This window comes from Gossypium hirsutum, chromosome D08 (assembly GCF_007990345.1).
Source record: "Gossypium hirsutum isolate 1008001.06 chromosome D08, Gossypium_hirsutum_v2.1, whole genome shotgun sequence".
NCBI classification, from domain to species: Eukaryota; Viridiplantae; Streptophyta; class Magnoliopsida; order Malvales; family Malvaceae; genus Gossypium; species Gossypium hirsutum.
In genome coordinates this window covers 63,228,910-63,255,765 of record NC_053444.1, presented here as the reverse complement: position 1 = coordinate 63,255,765, position 26,856 = coordinate 63,228,910, and the positions used below count along the sequence as shown (strand labels likewise).

The 26,856-nt window shown below is 31.8% G+C and overlaps 4 protein-coding genes across 7 annotated transcripts; 3 read left to right on the top strand and 1 right to left on the bottom strand.

Moving 5' to 3' along the window:
• Window positions 1-175: 175 nt before the first annotated feature.
• LOC107962777 (vacuolar fusion protein MON1 homolog) lies at window positions 176-6,666 on the bottom strand. 4 transcript variants are annotated; one of them, XM_016899289.2, is made up of 15 exons: window positions 6,076-6,666; window positions 5,729-5,808; window positions 5,543-5,614; window positions 5,366-5,405; window positions 4,597-4,701; window positions 4,275-4,396; window positions 3,366-3,498; window positions 3,132-3,223; window positions 2,458-2,539; window positions 2,308-2,372; window positions 1,790-2,089; window positions 1,587-1,678; window positions 1,067-1,131; window positions 847-962; window positions 176-392 (listed from the first exon to the last, which is right to left on the bottom strand). In XM_016899289.2, the coding sequence occupies exons 1-14, from the start codon at window positions 6,511-6,513 to the stop codon at window positions 867-869; spliced, it is 1,782 nt and encodes a 593-aa protein (XP_016754778.1). In that variant the 5' UTR covers window positions 6,514-6,666; the 3' UTR covers window positions 176-392; window positions 847-866. The 4 variants fall into 4 exon arrangements, 3 of the variants coding, with proteins under 3 accessions (XP_016754778.1, XP_016754779.1, XP_016754777.1); XM_016899290.2 differs by having other exon boundaries at window positions 176-962; window positions 4,600-4,701; XM_016899288.2 differs by lacking the exon at window positions 176-392 and having other exon boundaries at window positions 652-962.
• Window positions 6,667-11,965: 5,299 nt separating this feature from the next.
• Window positions 11,966-12,860, top strand: LOC107962779 (60S ribosomal protein L12-3). The gene has a single exon (XM_016899292.2). The coding sequence runs from the start codon at window positions 12,178-12,180 to the stop codon at window positions 12,676-12,678; it is 501 nt and encodes a 166-aa protein (XP_016754781.1). The 5' UTR covers window positions 11,966-12,177; the 3' UTR covers window positions 12,679-12,860.
• A 6,788-nt stretch (window positions 12,861-19,648) lies between these two features.
• Window positions 19,649-21,460, top strand: LOC107962781 (probable aquaporin PIP2-2). The gene is made up of 4 exons (XM_016899293.2): window positions 19,649-20,412; window positions 20,487-20,782; window positions 20,876-21,016; window positions 21,106-21,460. The coding sequence occupies exons 1-4, from the start codon at window positions 20,115-20,117 to the stop codon at window positions 21,217-21,219; spliced, it is 849 nt and encodes a 282-aa protein (XP_016754782.1). The 5' UTR covers window positions 19,649-20,114; the 3' UTR covers window positions 21,220-21,460.
• Window positions 21,461-24,001: 2,541 nt separating this feature from the next.
• LOC107963561 (uncharacterized) lies at window positions 24,002-24,640 on the top strand. The gene has a single exon (XM_016900025.2). The coding sequence runs from the start codon at window positions 24,071-24,073 to the stop codon at window positions 24,488-24,490; it is 420 nt and encodes a 139-aa protein (XP_016755514.1). The 5' UTR covers window positions 24,002-24,070; the 3' UTR covers window positions 24,491-24,640.
• Window positions 24,641-26,856: the final 2,216 nt, after the last annotated feature.

Here is a 26,856-nt window from a genome sequence, read left to right as displayed (position 1 = left end):
ATTTAAAATATTATTTTTTATTAAGTAAAATTTTTTATCATATTTTCATATAATATAGTTTTTCATACCATTTTTTAGTTATGGTTTTAAAAGTACTCGAGTTTATGAAGGAGTTAATGGTCATTCCACCAAAATAAAACAACATACTAAGATTTCATTATCGTGGACTAAGTGGGGAGCAAACAAACTTTAATGATAATGATAATTATAATCTCCAGAATTGAATCCATGAACTTTGACCAACTTGAAATGACGAAATTGTCACTAACGAATTTCAAAGACGAGTTTTAATATTCACTGGGATCAACTATTTACGTTTTTGTGTTTTATAGCAAAAACCCCATCAAGACCTCATTTTGTAAGGTTAGATCAGTTTCTTAAATATGAGCTTCCTGCAAAACCAAAGCTTTCACTTAGTTCATGCAATAACCTTAAATGATGTCATACGGATCTCGAATTCAAACCTTAACATCTGCAACCCCTTTCTCTTCAACTTTCCAATAATCTTCTTTGTCCCCCCCCCCAAGAAAATAGTTCAGCTAAAGTCATACTAGGAAAATATGCACATAATGAGCTATTTTTCTCACCTCTATTTATCATCCAAACCAATACGAAACAAGGCCTCAGTTTGAAAGAACGAAAGAGTACCGCTAATTTTAAATTTTCTCTAGCACGTTAGGACTTATTATGTTACTGATGAAAAAGAGGCAAATCTTTAGGAAGATGAATCGTACAAATGGCCAGCTAGCTAACTATGAGTAGAAATTCTAAAGTGTATGACGGGGGCGGGGGGGGGGTGAGATTACTATGAAGAGCAAATTGAAAAGGAAAAACTAGAGTACATACTGTCTAACCGGATTGACTTATCACCATGAAAAAGGGCTTGCTCCATGCAAAAATATCTCATTTTCCACATCTTTTAACCATTGACAAACCCGGTTGCATGTCTTAATGGCTTCTGCCTGCACATAATGTAAAAAAAAATGGAACTTTAAAGCTTTTTCCACGGAGATGTATTCAGTATGTACTTAAGACATCATTTCAATTTTGAACACGCTAAGCAAACCTTGTCTGCAAGGGGATCAAATGCCGCATAGAGTTCAAAATCCTGCGTGACCCAGCATAGTAAAACTGACAAATAAAATTAATCACATTAATTCTATGAAGGCTGTAAAATAGAAACTGCAAACTGATAACTTGTAATAAGCAATTGCTGTCAATTAACCAGAGAACATTAAGGAGAACTATAGTGAGAGACACTCAAACTGCAAACCAAAAAGTGTTTTTTTTTGTCTGAGACCCCCAAGTGTCCTGTAGTCACATTGGGCTCCGACTAAATCCAAGTCAAGTTGGGCTGGACCCTTAAACGGGGAAAGCTCTCTCAACATTGTTTTCTCCATCCACAAGACTCAAACCCAAGAATTTGCTTAAGGGGCATCGAGCCCCTTACCGCTTGTCTCAATAGACATTGGTACATCAAACCAAAAAATTAACTTTTATCTAGTTAGTTATAGTTTATAATAGACGTCAGCAAAATTTGTGTGTGTGTGTGAGAGAGAGAGAGAGAGAGAGAGAGAGAGAGTTACCATAGTTTTCATCCCTTTTGAACTGAGTTTTGTATGGCCCAATTCCTTTATCATGCATGGAAATATACAGTCTTAGGTAAGCTCTATACAATCTGGACCGGAAAAAACCAGTTACCCTACCAACTATCATAAAGCAAAATATACTATACTGATTCAACATGAAATAAGTACAAATTGAACTGGTAAAAGTTCAACAGTTTTACCTTTTCTGTTGCTGATGATTGTTCAGTGGTGCTGAGAACTCTGTGGATACATATTGATCTAGATATATACTGCGATAAATGAAATGCCAAAGTCCAGCAGGACCACCAATGCCAACAAATGGTTCCCTAGGCCTCTCAGGAGAATCTGTTTGAAGTATTTGCTGGACTTGATGAGGAGATGGTCCAGATCGAGGCAATGGGGCAACATGCAAATCCTCAACTTGAATCCCACCATCTAGCAGTGATCTCTGAACTTCACTAAGAATATTGGACTTTAAGAGGACTGTTTCTATGCGTATCCTATAAAATTTCAGTCAAATTTCTCAATTGCCGAGAGGAACAAAATAAACATTTTATATTTCTATACAGAAGGCATAGAGACAAGTAAATCTGGCTATATTTCCATTTTGTCAGATGAACATAAGTCAGCCTCAAGATATACAGTCAACTGTCGTAAATAGTAGGAAGGTTATACCCTAAGTTCACTAATATCATATTCAAACAAACATACAGTTTACCTGCAATCTTTAAGATGATAGAAGGCATCTGAACTAGTAGTAAGCAACATCAAGTATGTATCGACCTGACACAAGAAAGTAGAAGTTACCACAGCATTGCATGTAGAAGTTGCATAAAATTTAACATATTGCAAACCAAGTGTCACTCACATCAAGAAAATGCACATAAGCATGCAAAAATGCCAAAGTATTATATCTAGGCAAGCAAATTGGAGAAAATGATTCTGATGTCCTGCATAAAGCACGAAGAGATCATTCATAAAAAGCCCACAAAATCATTAGCATCAATGTAACATTAAATCTGCTAGATATAGAAGGAAAAGAGGAGATAAATAAAAAATGCAAAGACTACACAAACTCAGGACTCAATTGTTTAAGTTCTGGATTATAAAGAAATTGTTTTCTGCCAACCAAATGTAGTTTTGGGCTGTTAAGAACTATTTTTTATGTAATAAAAATTGTCACCAAAACAATAAAAGTGCTAGTAAGCATGTTAATTGCTTAAAATATGCAAAAAAATTCTGAACTGGAATTTCAATTTAGAATTCAATTGGCACATGAGGAATACTTGTAAGATAAGATAATGAAATCGAGGTTGTTTATTGAACAAAAAATGTTTAGCTAGAAATCTGCATAAAGCCCACCTCCTATCCAAGTCAAAAGGATCAACATTACTGATCCACACTCCCTACTAAGGAGGATTATCTAAGAGATGGTTCTGAAACATCATAAGTAATGTGTTTCTGAGGGCAAGTGCATTCAGACTCTCAGGAGTTGACTGATAGAAGGGGATTAAAGACCAGTTAAAAGTTTATTCCACTTACCTAAATGACTCTGATGACATCACAAAGTTTGAAAGTAGCAATATATCATCAGGATGAAGAGAGGCTTTTTGTGCACCAACAAGACTGATAACCTGAAATTGACCTTCGGGTCATTAAAATGTTCTAAACAGTAAAATACTTCTTATGAAGTAACAGGGAAAGAAACAAGAACAAATACAATGCTGAAGCTTATTTTCAGGGTAAAATAAGAAAAAAGAGATGCCAGAGTTTTACCTTGTGTTTACACATTAGTATTGCAAATAACACCCCTGAATCAGCAACATCTTGCAATATGGCACCGGCAGCCTGCCTTGTTGCATAAGCAAGGGGAAGGCAGGTGTATGCATGAAGAAATGTAGCTGGGTTCCTAAGAAAAAGAAAAAGAAAAGGTTAGAACGTACCATTCAGGTACTGTGGAGGAAAATGAAAGCAACACAAACGTGTAAATACAAACACATATTATCCTTGTTCTGAATGCATAATCAATATTTTCAACCAGGGATAGAATAGGACAAATTTTTAAACAACCAGAACTAATAGTCACGCAATTGACTTGGGGTCTAGAAGAGATTAGAATAGTGCTTGTGCCGAAATTATTTACGATAATAGTGAGACTGGAGTTGCAGTGCAAACTGCAAAGATATGTTTAGATAGCAAAAAACCTGTAACTATTAGTGATAATAGAAATTGAGCATTAAGGACACTGATATTGCTACATTATTTTATGTGTTTATTTTCCTATTTTCATTATTTTTGTACTTATTATATAATTATATAATTTTTTTCATTAAATTAAATGAATATATAATTTGAAAAGAATATAGTTTAGAAACTTTTAAGTAAAAAAAATAGTAAAAATTGGAAGGAAAATTGCAACCAGAGGGGAGAATTTTCACTGGACCCATGAGGGTCCAATCTTCAACTGAAGGTGCAACACGGTGAGAATATTCCCGCCATGCTACCCATGAGTTGTGTGGTATGATTGAAGACCCAATTACGTGCACCAATGTAATCCAAATGCGGCCTTAAAATAAGTCAAAGTAGGTTTAAGCAAGAAAGCAAACGAGGGGGGTAGCAGGGTGGGATGGAGGCAGAAAGGGGAGCTCCAATATTTATCTGCAGGAAAAACCCAAAGAAACGCACCAACTGAAGGAGTGAATAAGGGAAGAAAAAACATCATCTGTTCCTCCAAGCAAATGTGTCATATCAAACTTAGGATTCTTCTCGAAGCTCCTATTTATGGACTTTGTTAAGATAAGTATCATCTGCATCCATTTGATAACCAATCAACAGTGACTGAGAGAAATTCTTTTGCGTGACTGTCATTAACAAATAATATAAGGGTGACCAAATAATAATGCGTGAGAAATAAAAGGATCAAGGGAAATTCACAAGCCTTGAATAGGCAGCAGCAACCGAATTCATCAGTCAGGAACTAGAGATTTGCAAGGGTTATTGTAAGAACTACCTGACCATAAATAAGCTCCAACTGTCCCTTTAGTGATTCAAAGGGCTCCTCGTTGCAGCTGATGCAAACTAAATAAATCGGTCCCTTTACAACGAAGACTACCTGAATGAAAATAATACATCACCCCATATTTTATTCAATTGATCAAACAAAAATGTTTGAATATATAAGCTTTAAGTTTGGCCAGTGTTTAGGCATTCTATTCCAAAAGAATAAGAAAAAAGTAAGAGTTTTGTGTGCTTTCTTGATGAAATCAACAGACAATTTTCATGTAAATGTGCCTATTTTCAACAACAATATTGTTTAGAATTTTTGCTTTCTTTTGCAGTCTTCGTGTGTAATAGAATTATTAGATTATTGAATATTTAGCTGCTTGTGAAATGCAATTTCAGTTGTCATAAGTTTCAAAAAAAAAAAAAAAAACTTTCTGCCATCACGCCACGGCATTCACTTTTCTTGCCGAAAACAATAACTCTCCAATAAATGTCTTGAAAATAATTATTTTAGAGGATTAAAGTTCAACTATAAGGAAACTATCAATAAAATAATAAGATTAAGGTGAAATAGAAATTAAATTGAAGCTTTTCACTATTTTTTTCCTATAGTATTTGATATGTGAAAGGAACTCCAAAAGGTGCACTTAAAAACCTGAACTACTAAGCGAATGAGAAAGTAGTTTGAATGCAAGTAATCTAATAATAACTGATTCTAAAGCTAAAAAGCATAAATATCATCTCCAGAAATAGAAAATTTAGCCATGCAATACCTGGTGTTTTCCAGCCTTCACCAATTTGACACGGTCTCCCCTGAGAATCAATCAACCATACATTAAAACTCCTTCAAAGAACTGTCATAAAAAGGGAGAAAGTAGCTGAAAATTTTGCATTTGATTAAGCAAAAGAATCATTATTAAAATCTAAGTAAGCTAGATCCAGCCAAGTACCCATTCTCCATGAAGGAAATAATGGCTTGTAGTGTAGCAGAAAAACCAGCTAATTTGTGTTCATCTCCATATCTACAAGTTAAGTATACAAAAGAAACTGAAATAGGAATTATAAGCAAGCAGCCGCTAGTAATTGGCACATCATGCACCTTCCAGTGCTAGCATATTTAGTAACTAATAACAGACCTGGAATATATTGGTTTGCCAGAGTTACTCAAGATAAAGAAGTGTTTCTTCCTCTTTCTCCATGATATCGAAGCATCATCCTGCACTTATAAATCAGACATGGTTTATTATAGAAATAACACTTGAAAATAGCTTCTTCTTTTTTTAACTAAATGCTGACAATGAAAGGCAAACAATGAAATCGTTGTTGATTAATTCAAAGCTTCCTATCTGTTTTCAATTCCAAAATCCAGTTCATAAATATGAACGGCAATGATTGGTGAATTTGGTTAAGAAAAAGCTAAACCAAAAAGTTTTCTCCACATTAACAAAGCCAACAAAAACAAAATGTTAATGAAATGGCTCACCTCGTCGACGCGGTGTTTACCGGGCACCCCAGAGGAGGGCTGAGAATCCGAGATACCTTCAAATGAGCTCTCGTTCCTCCCTCCCTGAATCTCAATATCGTCAATATCACTCGCAGCATCAATCCTCGACACGCTGGTGGCGCTGGCGCTCCCTCTGTCACCGGCGTAACTGCAACTGTTTGGACTCGAAGGCCCTTCATCGGCAACCAATTCCTGATCCTCCACTAATTGATCGTCGTCTTCGTCGCCGGTGCTTCTCTCCGGATTCAAGGATCCATTGGTGAATCCATCGCCATTTCCTCGATGACTGGGTTCGGATTGGATCGGTTCATCAGTCACTGATAATAAATCAAACCGTTGTTCCACATCTTTGGGATCAGAATTAGGGCTTAGTTGGGTGGAGTCATCTAGAGATGAAGAAGATGAGACAGAATCCATTGATATTTAGCTTTACACACCCAGGAAATAAAATCAAAATAACCAGAAGCACTCTTTCAGCTACGCTGCCTGCCTAAAATTACTTGTTTTGATTGCGCGGTTTTTTGTTGGTTGGTTGGTTTCTCCCCGACTGTTTTCCGCTTTGGTCATGAAAACCCATACGTCTAATAATTATATTAGGATAAACTATTTAAACTATCAAATATTTTTTTTTTGTTTCTTTTAGGTTACATTTTAGTCATTTATGTTTAAAATATTATATTTTAATCACTTATATTAACGGATTATAATATTTTAGTCATTGAGCCATTAATTGCCATTAACGGTATAACAATACTGACACATTAAATATCATTTCAAATAAAAATTTTAGGTTAAATTATACAATTGGTCCCATATTTTTTGTTTTGAGCAATTTAATTTTTTCTTTTATATTCTTTTAACTTTCTTTTTTTATACTTTATTTTCTATTCTCTTCTGCTTCTCACTCTATTTTTCTCCCTTCTCCATCTCTTCTAACATAAAAGGAAAAAATTAAATTGCTCAAAATGAAAAATATATAGGGACCAATTGTATAATTTAACCTTAAATTTTCATTTGAAATAGATGTTAGGTTAGCTTACCGTTACATCATTAACGACAATTAACACTCAATGACTAAAATGTTACAACACGATAATGTAAGTGACTAAAACGTAATATTTCAGACATACTAAAATGTAACCTGAGACAAATTAAAGTGATTATTTTGATAGTTTACCCATTATATTAAGGTTTTGTTTTATAATTAGAAAGAATTATAATTTTCTTTAGTTTTATAATTACCAATTATAATTTTTTAGAGGTGTTTAGTTGATAGAGTGTAATTATATAATAATTTTTTATATCATGTTTAATAGTACAATTTGTAATTATATTGTTACATAATTTATATATTTTTTAAATATTAATTACTATAAAAACTTGTTAGTATGAAAATAATATCTAAGCAAGTAACAAAAATTAAAATCAAGTCATCAGATACATTATGATGGTCTAAAAAAGTATTGATAATACAATTACTAGTAAAAATAGCAAGAAAAATAAATCTCATATGCAATTTTATCTAATTGTTTTAGTACATATTTATTATGTTATTTCCTCTTTGATATTTAACGTATACTCTTTATTATCATCGGTTGGTCCTTAATCAAGTTCACCATCATCTGAATTTGAATCTACATAATTAAGATTGTCAAGATATCATTCTTCCATGTACTATTCGAAATATGAATCATCTCAATTCAACCTATAGTTGAATATATGAAATATACAATATACTAGTACAATTTAACATTATTTTTTCATGCTATACTAAGTTGATGTTAATATAAGAAATATTTCTTTAGAACAACAAATGTCTTCTCAACCATATTTCGAAGATTTGAATATCAAATTAAAGAGTTCGTGAACTATCTATGGTGCTTGTGTCTGCATATTTAGCATTAACCTTATAATATTTGGGTTCACAATCTAAATAGTCTGTAGCTTTAGTTATAAAAACTTATATAAATTTAATTTGGAGAAAGATTTATACTAGATTATATTCATTTTTTATAATATGTAAATTAATTAAATATATATATAATTTATACTATATAACTTTTACAATAAAGTTTTATAAGTTGCCAATAATTTTCATAATAATTCTTATAAATAATATAATTTTTGTCATGACTTTAAAAAATTAATTTTTTATAAATAGTTTATGATTAAAAAACTATAACATTAATGAATAATATTATTATTTTTATAATATATAGCATGAATGCATAAATAATTTATGTTTGTACTTCTTGACCATAAATTTTTATAAATCAATATATTAAACGTTTTTACAACTTGTAAATTATTTTTATAAGAAACTTTTTTATCAAAAATTTAGAAAATTTTTAAGATTTGATAATATAATTTTTTGTTGTAATTTTATAAAATACACAATTTATTTTTATAATATAATTTTTCAGGATTCATAATATAATAATTTTTTTATCATAACCATCCCAAACACTCATACATTTTTATGTTTATAATATAATTTTTATAAATTGTATAAAAATACAATTTTAAACTTGGATTCGTGTGTAATTACCTGTGTAATTGCTTCAATTCTCACCCTCCCCTTACAAATTGAAAAGTGTAATTAGGGTACTCCGATTGCAACTAATATGGTGAGACCCGTCAATTACAATGGTTACACAAACATGTCATCATTGTGTAATTACAAGCAATTACACTCAAATATAATTACTAAATGACTTTTCAAACACTACCTATCATTTTTTTTATAATTGTATTAGACAAAAACTTTTATATTAATCACTACTAACATGTCGCATTAATATTAAACTAGAAATTCCATCTTACGAAAGTAAAACAATTTGTATTATAAAAATAAGGATAGTATCAAAATTATACATTAATTTTAATTCAATGTGCAATGCCATACATGAATTTTGATTTTGTGTATTTTTATACTAAAAATTTTGATTTGATTTAATTTTCACAAATTACTAAAACATTATCGAATTAGCATTATTTTACATCAATATATTGTACACAAATAATTATATTAATATAATATGAAAATAAATGTTTGTATTCATTTTTTAAATGTGTACAATTGAATCAAAATAGAAGTTTTATGTATACATATAAACCATAATTCAAGTTTCATGCATATAATTGCATCCAATGAAAGTTTATGTATCGGATTACACATTGGACCAAAGTACAAGTATAAATTTGATATTTATCCTGTAAAAATATTAAAATAAAGTTTTGATTGGAGTAGAAAATAGTAAGTGTCAATCCTAAAGTACACTTAATGTCCAAGGTAAATGAATGTGCTTTATACCGCGTTCAATTGGAGATTAATTGATAAGTTGCTACACTTGCTTATGTGAAATTGTATGATGTCATGATATGAGTCGTAATGTTAACATTATGGATATTGAGAAGATATCTACACATGTATATGTGTATGAGATTAATATAATGGTTTGTCATAAACTATGATGTTATTGTGATATCTCCTAGATTGAAATGCTTAGTGATGAGATTTGATAATAAAGATTTGTCTTATTAACAATATGGGGTAGAATTCAGGTATAGTTAGCATGCTATAGGATTTATGTGTTTATCGATGGGAGCATTCTGGCACATCGACGCAATTTATTTTGACACTTTGATGCAATTCATTTTTGCACTTCAATGCATATTTTGGCACTATGATGGATATTGTGGAGTGTTAAGGGATGTTGATGTATTAATGCTCAATCAACACTTACGTGATTATTGTGGAGTGTTAGGTGATTAATCCATGTACATGTCCTTTATTTTATATCAAGTTAATAGAGGCTAATTATGAATGTGATACGTGATCTCGTTATGAATATGATATAAAATCATTTATACATACGAAATGCGATTGCAATGAGAACAAGAAAGATAATTGTGACATGAAACAATTAATAAGGTATAGGAAACATTGTATGAAATATGATATTTAGATTGGTAATGAAAATTTTACCAGTAACATAATGATTCATGGATATGAAATGCATATAGGTATACAAGGTATTATGAAAAGAGACGACATTGGTATATATATATGATACATTGTATAAGAGACTATTGTAAAGTTAATTTAATAATTCAAAGCAACATGGTGTAATGTAATTGCATGATATGTTAAGTGTTGAATTGGAATTAGTGTACTGGTATTAAAGGTTATCAAAATGTTTAATTTTTAATGATTAATGTTTTTATTTCGATTTATGTTAGTACGACTGAGCTCCCAATGCTCAGCATGTGAATTTGTTTGATTCTGTGTGCAGGTGATGCATAAGTTTTGTTGAGCTCGTGTTATATTAACAGCATACAAGACTCTTATCTCAGCTCAATCACAATCTGTAATACTCCTTTTGGTTTTAGTTCTGCAGTGGCATGTACCTAAGTTAACAAGGATTAATAATTGGAGTATTATATGTTATCTTTAATTTGTTGGCTCTTGGTAACTTTGTAACCTATGTTAAGTATGTTTTGATCAGGGTTGTATATGTTTATGTATATATATCATGCCATGTTTGATGTATGAAATAGTTATACGATGGATGAACATTAGAATGATCAATATATTGGGTGTTAAGTAAGCTAACATGATGGTTGAACTTGGTAATTCTTGTGACATGTATATGCTCACTAGGTTTATAGGTGTTCTATTGAATATTTTGGATGTTTTGAACTTGGTTTTGAGTCCCATGAGCCAATATTTTGATAATATATTGTCACGAGTAAAAATTGATGAATTATGAGATTATTTTTAGGCTTAGTCATAATTGTATCGGTACATGGAGCCAGTTGCATTGCAACAACTCTGGTAGAATCTAAACATCTACAATACCAAGGATTTGTATCATTACAAGTCCTTACTTGTATCGATACATCTACGCCAAATAAGAGTTCCTCCCATGTATTACATTGTTTTAACCCCCAAAGACTCGTACTTTGTCCCAAATGCCTTTGGACACTTGCAAATAGTTTGAAAATGTTTTCAACCTGATTTTAAAGTATTAAAATTGAAATTGATTAATATGAAATGATTTTATAAAAAAATATTTTTAACTTGATTTTCTAGTGAGTACCTTGCATGATTACATTTGAAGTTTCTTCGACAATGAATGTAACATCTTGCATTCGGATTTACCATTTGGATCAGATATGAAGTAAAACATAATTAATAAAATTAAATGAAAGAGAGATGAAATTAGTTATTACTCAATTGCTACAAATTATGTATATATTTTTTGAATTTATAACTTTCGTATACATATAAAGTTTATACTCCTCGCCTGAGAATTGAAAGAATTAATTGTAAATTTATTTTAAATTATCATTTTAACATTTCATCTAAATAAATTCAATATTACACTTATATAATCATGTTAAATTACATAAAATATAATAAAAATATGCCGCGAGAATATTAAAATTCAACACGTGCCATAAAAGATGATTTTTACTTTCCAATATAATGTTTAATATGGGCATTGTAACCTTCAATCTTAAATTTTTATAACAATGCTAAATATTCAGAAATTAACAAACTATATTTTTTAAAAATATATTTGCAACCATTTAAAAGCTTCTGCACTGCAACAATAATACCAAATTAGCCCTAACTATTTCGATTGAAAAGAAAATGATATAGTATGAAATTAAATAAGTATTTAAAATTATATTAAATTGTTTATGTTTAAAATATTTTTAAAAAATAATATAAACCAACCAACCTAAACAATTTTGGATATCTGCTTCTCGAAATCAAAATCTCTCTATATGGTGTTGATATTTCGAAAAGAAAAAAAGGCATTGATATCACCTAGTCCAAGCCTTATACATAAAGTGCAACCCAATTGAGGATAAGCCCAAACATCCAAGTCTCACCTGAAATTACATACATACCCATCGGATTTCGATTTTCCCGAGTTCACTGAAGGTTAAATCGGGCAATAAATCAAAGAAACTGAAAAACCCTACCTTTATTACTCCACCCTTTTATACTCTTCCATTTCTGAAAACCCTAATCCTCCTTTTCTCCTCCATCAAAGAGTAAGCCCAACAATGCCGCCCAAGTTTGACCCAACACAAGTCGTCGATGTGTTCGTCCGCGTCACCGGCGGCGAAGTCGGAGCTGCTAGTTCCCTCGCTCCGAAGATCGGTCCACTCGGTCTATCTCCCAAAAAGATCGGGGAAGATATTGCCAAGGAAACCGCAAAGGAATGGAAGGGTCTCCGCGTGACCGTCAAGCTCACCGTCCAGAACCGTCAGGCGAAAGTCACGGTTGTCCCGTCGGCGGCGGCGCTGGTGATCAAGGCTTTGAAGGAGCCTGAGAGGGATAGGAAGAAGACCAAAAACATCAAGCATAATGGGAACATCGGCCTTGATGACGTCATCGAGATTGCTAAAGTAATGAGGCCGAGGTCGATGGCTAAGGACTTAAGAGGTACGGTGAAGGAGATTCTGGGCACCTGCGTCTCCGTGGGATGTACGGTTGATGGCAAAGACCCCAAGGATTTGCAGCAGGAAATCGACGATGGCGATGTCGATGTTCCCCTGGAGTGAGAATGCTTGTTTTCTTTTTTTCTTTTATTATCGATATTATTCTCCCGTTTTTACTTTCCTTTTTTTTTTAATTTTTGTTTAGTTTTAATGTTTTGGACAATTTGCCGATTTTTGTTCACCAGAGGTTGTTTTTGAGGTCAAGTTAGACGATTTTAACATTTATGGATCCTCAAATCGCTCTAGATGTGATGTTTATTTACTTTGTTTCGTTAAAGATCCCTTTTTGCATCTTATATTGCCTGTTTAAATGAAAATCTTGGTAGTGCTTCTGCTTGGATGGTAAGAAATGAATGGGAAATGCAGGTCTTGGTAGTGCCCTGTTTGGTAAGTCGGAAATGAATGGGAAATGCAAGTTTTATCTGTCATTCTGCTTGAGAAATGAATGAAATATTTTCATGTTAGTTGAGTATAATTTTTAGGAAGTCAATCACATCCTTCTGCTGGTTATCAATGTGTAATCTTTTTGAGATTATGCTTCAAGATTGAGAAATCTTCAAATGGTTGTTTTTGTGAAGGATGTTAAATATTTTCAGCTTTAATTCTATTGATTTATTGCTGTTTTCTCCCTAAACTACCCCCCAATTGCCTGCCAATGAGGTTGTGTTGTAGGATTGGGGGTTACTTCTTCATAGAAGGTTGAGAAAAGCTCCTTTTTAGATCTTATTCTTGTAAGCAATTAGTACTTGTTATTATTTTATCCGTTGTGCTAATGGTTTGATTCGAGATCATGAACTCTTGTTTTTAGGCTTTATTCCTTGAATTCAAATGCGTAAACCATGTTTTTTTCTTGATTCATGTTGCAACCACAGGGAAGTTTTCTGTGTATCATTTGCTAAACTGAGATGGTGTTGTCATTAAGTTAATTCATCTGTGCTTTCTGTTTGTTCCCTCGCATCTGAAATTATATAGCAGCACAATGTGTAAGGTGTATACTTCCCTAAACTCTAATCTAGCTACTTAGAAGTACTGCTTACGAATACATATTCTAGAGTTATGATTGACTTCACAGTTTAAGTTAGTTTGCACTGGTCATGAATGTGTCTGATACTCTGCTTAAAACAGAAGCAGACAGCTCTCCTAGGAGATGTTGAGTGACCAAAAAAGACCATTCATGTTTTGTGTGCAAATTAGGGGTTAGGCAGAGGAACAACCTGGGTTTTTACAGATGCTATGGGATCTCTTGTTGAATTATGCCACTCCATGACCGTCTCTTGAGACAGTATAGTATTGTAGTGCTTTCCTTTTTTTTAGTCTGGATTGGAAAACCGCTGCAAAAGTGTGTTTAAATAACATTTCATTAATATTACGATGTTATGATATATAAAATATAAATTAAATAGAAGTAGAAATGGGTTTGAACTAAAGTTTTTTTTATTTGAATGAAATTGATTATTTAATTTTATTCCTCCTTTTCAACCTTAACCTCTCGCGATTATTATAACGAGGATGGAGTTGGACCTAAGCTGAGCCAGTGATAAAAGCAAAGAATTATATCAAGAAAATTTCCCAGTCCTTTGGAATTCAGCCAAGTATGTGTTTTCTTGTTCAACAAAAAGTTCAATTTATAAATCAAAATTATTAACAGCAATCTTCATTATAAAATAAATTTCAAAATTATAATTATTGGTAAATTAACAAAATGATAAGGAAAAAAAGTACTAAAAAGTGTGGGAGTGCTTTTTAAAATGACCACAAATAATTATTTTTTCTTTTGGAGAAAATGAAGAGAAACATAAAGTAATCCGAGTAGCGGGGAAAGAGTTCTTTTTTTACGTGATTTTACGTAGGATTCTTTTTTCACTCAACTCACAAATCATATAATATATATTATAAAAGATTGCATTTATATGAAATTTTTGAAGTTTTAAACATGATTTTCTTGTCATAAATAATGATATTTTCAATAAAAATATCTTTAAATATGATTACTAAATTATAATTATAATTTAAAATTAAAATCTCAAATAATCACAAAATAATATAATTGCATGCTATATAATAACAATTTTTTCTTTTTAAATTCTTATAAAAACATCTTTTAAATATAAAGATTTTTTTATATATTTAAATCACATTTAGAAAACAACCAATTAAACCTTAAAATGAAATCAACTTATAAAAAAATAATTATTTTTATAACTTTTATGAAAAATAAAAAAATTGAATTCTTTTTATTATTGAGAAACGATTTTTGCTAACACCATATAAACTTTCTAATATTAGAAACTACATAATTATTGGGGACCTATGATATTTCCAATATTGAAAATTAGAAACATTTAAATTTTCTTGTATCGAAATAAAACCCAACCTATATATATATATATATAGCAAGGAAAAATAAAGAAGGGAACTCTTTTTTTTTTTCAATTTTTTTTATTTGTCAACTATCCTAGTATACATAAAAAAAAAGAAAACTAAATCATCAAATTGGGGCTCAATCTTTTAAGGGTTACTCACGTAAGGGTTAAACCTTTAAAAAATATTCGTATAAGGGCTTAATGTTTAAAAAAGTAATTAAATGAAAGGAAAATCTTTCAAAATACTCAAATAAAGGCCAAAATTTTTTAATAGTGCTCAAATAAGAGTCAAATCTTTTTATAGTGCTTAAATAATGGTTTCTCAAATGTTGTATATCATGTTTCATATTATGTTATTTTTATTTTTATTTTCAAATAATATCTAATTCAACGGTGGAAGGATGAGAGAATGAGATTAAGGTTTTTCTCTCTCCCATTATCAAAGCATATATATAGAGATAATTAACTCATTAATTAAGTTAATTAAGTCACTAATAATGATTTAATTAATTTAATATTCACTTAGTGGAAAATGATGACACTCCACTTAATTAAGCACTAACATGAAATTAAAATGGTTTAATTGCTAATATAACTTTTGTTTAATTGTCATTTAAGGCACTTGCTAATTTGAAAATCGCTTTCCTTTCAATTTTGTCACTAATCAACTTAGTCCTTGTGCTATTTTTATTAATTGATTTAATTCAATAACACTTAATTACTTAATCTCTCCGACCTATACGTGACTTGTAATTATTCTATTTTAAATTATTTACTAGCTCAACTCAATTAATCCGATCCAAAACCCGAGTTTTACGACACTATTGAAAATCATGTTGTTACTTGCAACCGCTTGATTAGTCAAAGCAACATTCTCATATTTCAAACACTTGTTTTCTTGAGACAGTTGAGTGTTGATCTCACACACCATTGCGCATTTACCAAACATCTCTTTATAAGTCTTCGGAAAGTCTTCATCATTTTCTATCAGAATCCTCTTTGTCAACATTAGCAGTAAAAGCAATAAAGTTTTGATGATCATTTTCTAAGTCAGAACCACTAGAGGAATCCTCATCACTCCATGTCACACAAAGAGACTTTTTCTTCTTTTTAGGGTGTTAGCACACTCGGATTGAATGTGGCCAAACCCTTGACATTCATAGCATTGTACACATTTCTTTTTGTCCTTCTTAGGTTCTTCTTTGATCTCGACTCTCTTTGACTTGTTTTTGGGAAAACTGGTATTGGCTTCAAATTTCTTGAATCTCCTTGATTGTTGTTTGAATGCATTATTAAAATTCTGAGTAAGCAAGGCCATCTCTTCTTGTAAGTCCTCTAATGTAGTATTTCAAGAAGTGGGTACTTCCTTATTGACTTGAAAAGAAATATTTTTATCCTCTTTTCCTTTGATTCGTTTTGCTTCATCTAGATTTATCTCAAAGGTTTGTAGAGAACCAATGAGTTCATCTTTGCTAGTTGTTCAAGGTTCTTGGCCTCTTCAATGGCAGTGGTGACCTTGATGGAAAATCTTTCAGGGAGAGATCTTAGCGCCTTTCTTAGAAGCTTGGCTTTCAAATGCAATTTTTCATAAAATTCACCAATTGTCTTTGACTCCTGCATCCTCAAACTTTCAAATCTCGAAGTTAGCATTTACATTTTTGATTGCTTGACTGTGGAGGTTCCTTCATGTGTTGTTTCTAAGATATTCAAAGCATTTTTTGCCACAATACATCTGACAATTCTTTTGAATTCTTGCATATCCACTTTATAGAAAATTGCATATAATGCCTTTGAATTAACATTTGTCAACTTCTCTTCTTCTATGGTCCATTTTTTACTTTGTTATTCTCTCATTGTCACTATCCATTTTAGGTGTCTCCAATCCAGTTAACATAGCATGCCAAGCTTTCTCATCAATTGACTTTAAATAGGCCTTCATGCGTGCTTTTTAGTAGGCATAATTGCCAACTTCAAGCATAGGAGGTCTTGACGTGGATGAACCTTCCATATTTAGATCTTAGCAACACTTTGAATTTCTACTAGCTACTTTAAGTGGTAGGCTCCGATACCAATTATTAGCTAAAATACGTTGCTAAGAACAAAAACTTCACGATTAAATTGGTGCTTGAGATGGTAGGTGCTTCTCTAAGGACTAAACTAAAAATAATAAACACACAAGACACAAGAAGATGATTACATAGTTTGGTTTCCCTACATTTGTGAAGCTCAGCTCAGTGAGAAGTATGCACTCTCTTCAACAATTATAAAGCGAGCCTACACTGTGATTGTTTCTCTTACCCTTGCACTTTAAAGATACAATACTCTCACCACTATGATCACAACAAGTAAAATCACAACCAAAGAATTTACTAACAAAAAACACTCTTACAAATTATCCTCACAAGAATAAATTAAGTGCCTAACTCTTAGTACATTATCCTAGGCAAGTCTCTCAAATATGTAGACATTGATTTCAAGACTTGCTTACAATAAAAGATCTAATACAACCCCAATAAAACATTAATACCATAAAAGTAATACAATATAATAATATATGAAGTAAATGTGAACTCTATGTAGCTCATTAGCAGAATCATGATCCAATCCAAAATCCATAATCTAAGGGATTGCTTCGGGGAATTTTGATCCAAGTCATTTACCAATGTTAGTATTCCCAAGCAGAAAGATCTTTCATAATGAGCCAGATATTCACCATGTAATTAGTATAGCCCAAAAATAAGGTTCAATAAATTGCAAACACCTAAATATAGAAACTGTCTCAACACAAATTTGGTCGGTAGGGGAGCGGGCACTCTCTCTGGCATCAAATTGCCAGTTTCATATTTTTCAACACTTTCCTAACTTTTATTGTAAATAAAACTATGACCTTAGTTTTGCCTCACATTAAATCATTTTGTTTAAAATATGTTTACATTTTTATTAAAATATTTATAAAAAAAATATATTTTAATTAACACATAATCATCTCGAGTAAAATAGTTTTTAATACTAATTAAATTTTAATATTTTTTCATAAAATTTATGCTTGTAATATATTTGAAATACTACAATATTACAAGCACATTATATTTCAAATAATCAATATAAAAAGTAAACCCATGCTTTGCAGGGATAAAGAAACTAGTGGGTATATAAATTATACCATTCTTCTCATTTTAGTATTTTTTTTGTCACAAGTGATACTCAAGCTATTTTTCATTACTCATTTTGTGTCAAAATTTTATAACTTTAGTTGATAAAAATAATTTTTAATTCTTTTATTTTAAATTTTTTATACACTCTCTCTCTTTTTCTTTATTCTTCCTTTATAATACCTGGTAATGTCAACAATGCTCAAAATTTTCCCTCCAAGGTCGAGACGCTAGCGATTTATTTTGTTTTTGAACTTTATCACCTACTTGCTCAACCTGATAGGATTTAAAAAATTCTTTCATCAATCAAAACTAGCGGACCAACTAATTGATGAATGTGAAACTAGCCGAGATACCACTTTAAAGATGACAGGTTGAATCAAGTTAAAAAATTAGTTGAATTGTTATTTTTTTTTATTTTTTATTTCAAATAAATTAATAAAACAAAAGACGGGGAATTAAATTAATTGACGAAAAGAAAAATGGTCAGAGTAACGAGAACCGCATCCAGCCTTGAGTGATGAATAAAAAAACGAGGGTTGGTAATCCATCACTAACAAACAACATGACATAGTCCCATACCAAAGAAGAAAAAGGCCACCTCACTATATTAGATTTTGAATATTTCGGAATCAGGATAATACGTGGCGTCTTTCTAACCATACCTCATATTCAATGACCAGCCAGCCGCCGCCACCAGAATAACCCCAAATCCAAACAAAAGCAACGCATAGAGTTTATATAAAAATTTGGAATTTAGAACATGGTAGATGATCATACTATGAGGTTAACGTTTGAGAACAAATATATATCTGATAAACGTCCATTTGGCATGAATCATGTATTTTATGGCATTTTTTTTATTATAAATATTTGAAATTTAAGTTTTTATTTCAGTTTTTCATACTTTTAAAAACTTAGAAATTAGACAAGTGGGTAAGAGTGTTGAATTTACACAATGAATTAGTTGTTGAATGATTTATATACAAATGGGAGCAAGTTATCAATTATTATAAAGTAGAAAAATTAAAATAAAGGGACCAATCACAAGATAGAGGGATGGAGTTCTAATTAGACCATTTATAAATTACATTTTATAACTTTATTGCGAAAAAGTTGATGAGCTCTCCAAATAAAGATATAGTTCGGTGAAAGCTTTGCAATTTGCATGTAGGTTTTAATGTCAAGGACCGACTTTTTTAAATGCTTTTATTAATTATGATTTTTTTCCATGGTTCAACTTGTCAAATGGAAAGGAAAAGGTGAAAAGTTACCAAATTCCCAAAACCAAAAAAATTTAAAATTTGAACAACCAAGTGTTCCAATATTTAAAAAATATGGATTGAGTATTGTTGTTAAAAAAGAATAGATATAATTAAAAGTATTAAATTTAATTTAATACTGAATAATGTAGCAAATTGTTGAATTAGGTTTTAGGTAAGGGCAAACGGTGTTGCCTAATTTACTAATTCCAGTGGAAACCCTACCTATTTATATGTTATTTTTCTCTTTCTATGAGTTTTCGATAATCTTAAAATGACCTAATTTAATTTCTATTTTGTTTTGCAGGCAATGATTTGATTATGATAAGCTTTTAAATTATAAACTAATAGAATGAGATTAAGGAACATTATAATTCGATTTTAATCTTTTTTTTTTTACTTCCCCCTTTTCTGTTTTGTTCTTAGAATTCAGTATCTCTTTTTATCTGCCATGTTGCATTTGCAATTTTTTTTTTTGTTATATATATATATTTGTATTGGTTCTTTCGTGTTAGTAATCATTAAAAAATGGAAAATCAAAGGTGGATTGGACAGCTAAAAATTAATCATAAAATGATCATTAATTTAAACTTAAACATAATTACTTTGTTTAATCAGTAGAATCCTCCCTCCTTTATATACCCTTCTTCTCCCACTCAACTCTCTTCATCTCTTCAGCTTTTGCTTTAGACCCACAAATTCCAAGCCAAAATAAGCAAAATATGGTTAAGGATGTAGAGACGGCAGCGGGAAGAGACTACCATGACCCACCACCGGCGCCATTGATCGATGCTGAAGAGCTCACCCAATGGTCATTTTATAGGGCTTTGATTGCTGAGTTCATTGCTACCCTTCTCTTCTTGTATGTCACAGTATTGACTGTGATTGGCTACAAGGTCCAAACTGACCCTTTAAAGAACACCGTCGATCCTGATTGTGGTGGTGTTGGCATCCTTGGTATTGCTTGGGCTTTTGGTGGCATGATCTTTATTCTTGTTTACTGCACCGCCGGTATCTCCGGTGAGTACTATATATATTTTCCTGCTAACCAAACAAAAGTTAACAACGAATATAATGTAATTAGACACTTGCAGGAGGACATATCAACCCGGCTGTGACCTTTGGGTTGTTCTTAGGACGAAAGGTGTCACTGGTTCGAGCCGTGATGTACATGGTGGCTCAGTGCTTGGGTGCCATTTGTGGTTGTGGGTTAGTCAAGTGGTTCCAAAAGAGTTACTACAATACCTATGGTGGTGGAGCCAATGAGCTACAAGATGGTTTCAATAAGGGAACTGGTTTGGGTGCTGAGATCATTGGGACTTTTGTTCTTGTTTACACTGTCTTCTCTGCAACTGATCCCAAGACGAATGCAAGGGATTCTCACGTTCCTGTATGTGCTTTTATAATCTTACACTCTTTAATATAAAATCATTTTTTTGTGTGTGCGTGAAATAGTGATTAATTAAACCCAAAAAATGGAAAGGTACTGGCACCACTTCCCATTGGGTTTGCTGTGTTCATGGTTCACCTAGCCACAATTCCAATCACTGGCACTGGGATCAACCCTGCTAGGAGCTTTGGTGCTGCTGTTATTTACAACAAAGACAAGGCCTGGGATGACCAAGTAATTTCTCTCTCTCTTTATATTTCATTTGAATATTTGTGTTGTAATGTATGTATTTAACATTGATGAATGTGTTATTGTATGGGTAGTGGATGTTCTGGGTTGGACCTTTCATTGGAGCTGCCATTGCTGCAAACTACCACCAATACATCCTAAGAGCAGGAGCAATGAAGGCACTTGGATCTTTCAGGGGCAATGCTTAATTAAAATCGATCGGCTTTTATTTTTCACATAAAATTCAAGGAGTCATCATGAATTAGAGATGAAGAAAAAGATGAGTTCCCTTTTGCATTTTGTTTCTGCAATGTGTTTGGAGGAGAAAAATGCTTGAGAAGAGCCATTGAACTGTAAATATAATATATTTTAACTTGTGTTTTTGTCTTCTTTTTCTTTTCAAATATTCTGTATACTCTTTTATGGAAGAATGTTTGCATTCTTTCTTAATAGTCTAACTATATTTATCGGTTGCATATTTTTTAAATACTTATATATATACAAGGTATAATTATCTACCGACTAAATTTGAAGACGTATGTCAATTTAAGATTTCAACACAATTTTTAGCAGGTTGAATCCACATTCTCAATCACCATACTTTTTTATTCATAATTCTACTACTATATAACATAGTCAACTTTAAAAAATTAAACCAATTAATTCGAATTTAAATAGACACTAATGGATTGATTTGATGAACAAGCTAACAAATTATGTATAATATAATTGAAGGTCATTAATAAATTTTTTACAAGGTATATTAAAAAAAATTAATTATTTGATTTAGAAATTTTAGTGATGATTCTTTGGATTTTTGAATTTCATTTATTTCTTTCAGGAGTGACTTGCTTTAGTTTTGTGGCTTGTTTTGGTTTTGACACATTTCATGTAACAGAATTGTATGGTCCTAAAACTTGGGTGCCTGACCCTTATGGATTAATTGACAAGATCCAACCTGTAAATCCAGGGTGCGGAAGGTTTTGATTTTTTTATTTTAGGAGGAATAGCCTCTCATCATATTGCAGCAGGGGCATTGGGCATATTGAAATTGTTGGTAGAGTTTTTTAGATTTCACAAGTGAGATGAAGATGTGACAAATATCATATTTATTTATATTATTAATTTTTTTTATTTTCTTTACTACACTTTATAATCACTTATTAAATCTTAATCGCTTGTGGAGTCTAAAAAACTCCACTAACATATCAATAATTTTCCTTAAAAAAAGAAGAAGAAGAAGGAATAGAAGGTGACATGTTTTTTTATCTCTTTGTATAGTCCCCGGGTTGAGCCTTTGAGGAAAACCATTGGTGTTCCAATTGTTGTTCTTAAGAGTAGCCCATCAAACCACTAAATCAACCCTTTTCTCCTCAACACACTATCTAAAACGCCCATTAACGAACAAACACCAAAGCATCATTGTAGAAAATGTTTAAATGGGCCACACTGCAAGGGTAAGAAATAAACATATTTACTTGTAAGAACATCAAAAAAATTTGACATGATTTTTAACTATTCATGTGGGGGGAAGTTGGCTGCTGCAATTGATTTCAATTGTTGGGGCTTCTAGGCCATGCTTATCCCCTTCCCCTACAATAATATTCAAAGGCCAGGTGTCACAGCCTAGCCATTATAATTACTCACATCAAATTATGTTTTTTTTTGGCCCTTTATTGATCCTTCAACTTCAAGCTAACTAAAGTGTAACCCCATATGCTTCCATTTCTTTCTTCTTCTTCTTTCCATCATATACAATATATATGCATAGAAAATCATTCACAGCATAGTTTCCCATCCATTTTTTTTCCCTTTCGTTGATTTTAATTATTTCTATGTACATGATGAGATCAGAGTTTGATTTTTCTTCTCATTTGAATTACATGTGAGTGAATTATAAATAATAATTAAGTTAAAAATAATATCTTTTGCTATTAGTCCCTAGTCCAATAAAGTGTTAGGGAAGGCACTCAATCAAAATGATAAGTCAATGGAGATTGAAAAGAAAAGAAAAGAAAAAAAAAGTTAACTAGAACTCTACTAAACATTGCCATGTTGAGCCATTATTGGCTTTATTCTACAATGATGAGAGAAGGGGCTCAAAATTAATAGCACGAGACATTTTAGTTTAGAAGAACAATTTGCTATATTGGGCACTTAGGACTACAACAAACACGCCCTTTTTACCTACTTTAGATCAATTATTTATGGGGTAGTTTTTTAAAGATGATAACATGCTCGAAATAAGTTTTTCTAACAATTTTTTCGGTTCTCTTTCAATTTTGATATTAAGTAAATCGAATATTCGCAAAAAAATCGAAGCAATTTAATCTATGCTAATTTTGAAAGCGAGCAACTAAAGACAATTAATAACAATGATAATGTTTTCAGTCAATTGTACATATTTTTATTGGTATAATAATAAAATTAGTGCTTAAAGTTTTTTTATTCTATCAATTTGACTCTAATTTAACAAACTTAGCCCACAACATTTGGATAAATTTTGAGACTACATTTGTTGAATTTCTTAGAATCAAGACCTTGACAAAATATGTAAGCATTGAAGATTAAATTTGTTATTATACCAATCAAAATTATGTACAATTGGCAAAAGACATTAACATTACGATTAATTGCTTTTGTTGCTCAAATTTAAGCAAATTTAATCAAAATTCTTGTTGCTCAAATTTAAGAGAGATCAATTTGCTCAAATTTAAATTTCAGAGTGATCGGAGAAATTTTTTACTAATATTTTCTTTTATTGTTAAATTATCATCTCTTCTTTTATGATTAGCATGCACCTTAATTATGTGCATATTGTAAACTGATATTCCAAGACTGAAATCAAGGGGAAATTTGGGAGACCAAACAATTTAGAAAGAATCATTCTCATCATTTTGTTCCCCTCTTTTGTACCATCATTTGCCTTACCAAAATTAAATGCTAAGCAACCACCACTATAAAACGCCCCTTCCAAAAGCCATTGTAAAGCACGCCCAAAATTTTAACTCCAAAGCCTGCTGCTCTTCTGGCCTCTCCTCAATCAAAGAAAAACAACAAATGAATCCATTTGCTTCTTTCTTGCTTCTCTTATCTTCTCTAGCTTTTCTCGTCTCCATTGGTAATGGTCAAGACAGAGCTCCCCATGGCATTGCTCACGAGAATCCAATGGCCTTCTCCCCATCGGCTTACGAATTCTTCCACCCCAAAACCCAAAATCCAGACACCAAAAACCCATGTGCAACTTCCAAATGCTCGCCATTGCCTGTAGCAGCTGAAGTGGACTCAAACAAAGCACTTGAAACCAAAGCATTACCACAACAGAAACCAGGGCATCCAATCGGTGCTGGTGGAGTTGTTGCCATTGTTTTCGGTTTGGCATTTGTGGTGCTTTCGGCAATGGGTGTTTTCTATGTGATTAAAACCCGCCGAGTTACCGCTACAACTGATCAACCAAACACCGTTCAACTCGAAGCCTGATAGTGTACTCTTCAAGCACCAATTCTCCATTGTATAAATACATATAGGCGAATGCTCTATTAGAATTAAGCTTTTCTTCGATCTTTTTTTTTTCTTATGTCTCTTTGGGGTTTTTCTGCTTTCATGGAGTGTATTTGCTTTATGATTCAATTTGTTATATAATTGGGATGATAGTGTTTTTCACATATTTAGACCATTTCAGTGTCTGAGAAATAAGCAAAGTTCATATAACACAATCATTGGAGGCAATGGCAGACACTAAAACTGTTAAAAAGTCCTGAAAGTCAATGAAAGATGATTGAGATTATCATTTATGCCCCATAATCATTGGAAACAGTTCCAGTTCCTGGTAAGAACGTTACAGCACAAGTAAAAGCTACACTATAGGACTTTAATTCTCTCATTTTATACTCATAATTGCATCATTGGTCAGATAACTAAGATACTTAAAATTGCATATAAGGTGGCTAAGAATTAAACCTTGGTCACCAAGGGTTTTCGTAACCAAATCGGAGGTTGAATCGATTAGACCATTGGTTCAAATAAATAAATAAATTATTATTTTAAAAAACGATTCATACCTATTCACAGGTCGACTGGTCTAATGCCACTCTCTAGACCGATACTGTGACTAGTTTCCTATCCGAATGACCAATCTGGTTCAAACAACCATATTGGTCGCTAAAATAACCATTAGAATAAACTAAATTTTCATCCTTCATGTATAGTAGATCCTAAGAGCTTATTTTACCAATACGGGAACTTTTGATAAAAAAAGTCCAATAACATGTATATTTTGATTTTAGGAACTAAACCATGATGCACTATAGGGATTATATTAGTAACTAGAGAATGAATTTGGATAATAAGAGCAAAACCACTAATCTTACGCTCAGAATATGAACTTAAGAGAAGGAGTTGGTATATAAATTTTCTGTGTAAATTCTGAGCGTAATTGCAAATAGTATTATTACCCAAGTTAATAAAAAGTTAACAAAGATTCACAATTTATACCATTAAAAAAGAAACAATGGAGAAGAAATGAAATATGTCATGAAACTGAATTTACCATTTTTACAAGTTGCGTATTACAAACAAGTAAGCATTCCCCCTTTTGGTTCAAAGAGATTTGAGAGATAAAATTAACAGCAAGCAATTGTACGCATGCAATGATCTGAAGTAAGAGCCACACCAACAGTTGACAGTAAAAATTACCCCAAATCTTCTACCATCGACGGGAACTAATGGCTTCAATTACTGGGACAAATATCTGGTCCACCGTTTTGTTCCATAGAAGGGCAAACTCTGAGCGAGATTTCTTTCCAAATATCAGTTCTTTCATCTGGGAAAAGTCAAAGTCAAACTATGAGAGCTTAATTAATCTACATGCACTGCAGATGGCCAAAACCAAATTCAACTTATGAATGCGTAATCTTCTTGAATAGCTTTCAAATTAATACATTGCTAGAAAACTAAAGAGCCCTTACATTTTCTAAGTTTATTAGCCCTATCCTTTTATTTTATATCCAATAAACCTTTAAAGCACTATTTGCATCCAATTGAGCCCTTGAAGTGCTATTTTATCTAATTATACCCTAAAAGTACTGTTTCTGCTTGACTAAAACCGCTATTCTTCTGATTATATTTAGAGGTTTCCATGCAAAAAGGGGCATAATAAAACAAAAGTAACACTTTAAGAGCTTAATTGGATCAAATGGAAGGATCAAAGACAATTAAAAAAAATCCCCAAAAAACACACAACTATATATTCCTTGGAAGTTTTCACCTGATCAACCTCAATTCCTATAGATAACCAGATTAACGAGAAAGCAGAATATCGAGAAGAAAACCATTTTGTCTTGTTGCTTCGTAGAACCAAATATAAAACTAAAACTCTACATTTCTCATTACACATTTCATTTTCACATCTTCACTCCTTTCCTTCCCCCAATCAAATCCCCAACTTTTACCACTTGAGCTAAAGCACAAGGGTCTAAAGTTCGACTAGGAAAACTTTACACCACATTAACTGGGTCTAGGACATACTTGTTCTAATGACGCATTAGCTTAAACGATAAAAAGCGAGACAAGATTGGAGTAGGCATTAATATTGACTCTAGCAATAGCAATAGCCTTATCCAATATAACTTCATTTGTAATAATTCCTCAAAACATCCAAATCTTCAAATAACAAGCATCTCATTTCCTTTCATCTAAAATATAGATAATGGCACAACAAAGTAATCCAGAAAAATCCTCTTCAATTAAAAAAAAACAACAACAAATAATGAAAAGAAGCAAATATGAAATAACTTTAATCTATTGCTTGCTTTTTCTAGGGTTTGATATGAACAAATATCGCTAGA

Coding starts and splice junctions, on each gene's coding strand:
- LOC107962779 (XM_016899292.2), top strand. CDS start 12,178: ATGCCGCCCAAGTTTGACCCAACACAAGTCGTCGATGTGTTCGTCCGC.
- LOC107962781 (XM_016899293.2), top strand. CDS start 20,115: ATGGTTAAGGATGTAGAGACGGCAGCGGGAAGAGACTACCATGACCCA. Junction 20,413..20,486: donor CTGCACCGCCGGTATCTCCG/GTGAGTACTATA, acceptor AGACACTTGCAG/GAGGACATATCAACCCGGCT. Junction 20,783..20,875: donor CAAGGGATTCTCACGTTCCT/GTATGTGCTTTT, acceptor AAAAATGGAAAG/GTACTGGCACCACTTCCCAT.
- LOC107963561 (XM_016900025.2), top strand. CDS start 24,071: ATGAATCCATTTGCTTCTTTCTTGCTTCTCTTATCTTCTCTAGCTTTT.
- LOC107962777 (XM_016899289.2), bottom strand. CDS start 6,513: ATGGATTCTGTCTCATCTTCTTCATCTCTAGATGACTCCACCCAACTA. Junction 4,397..4,596: donor AGCTTATTTATGGTCAGGTA/GTTCTTACAATA, acceptor AAATGGATGCAG/ATGATACTTATCTTAACAAA. Junction 2,090..2,307: donor TATCATCTTAAAGATTGCAG/GTAAACTGTATG, acceptor GAAATTTTATAG/GATACGCATAGAAACAGTCC.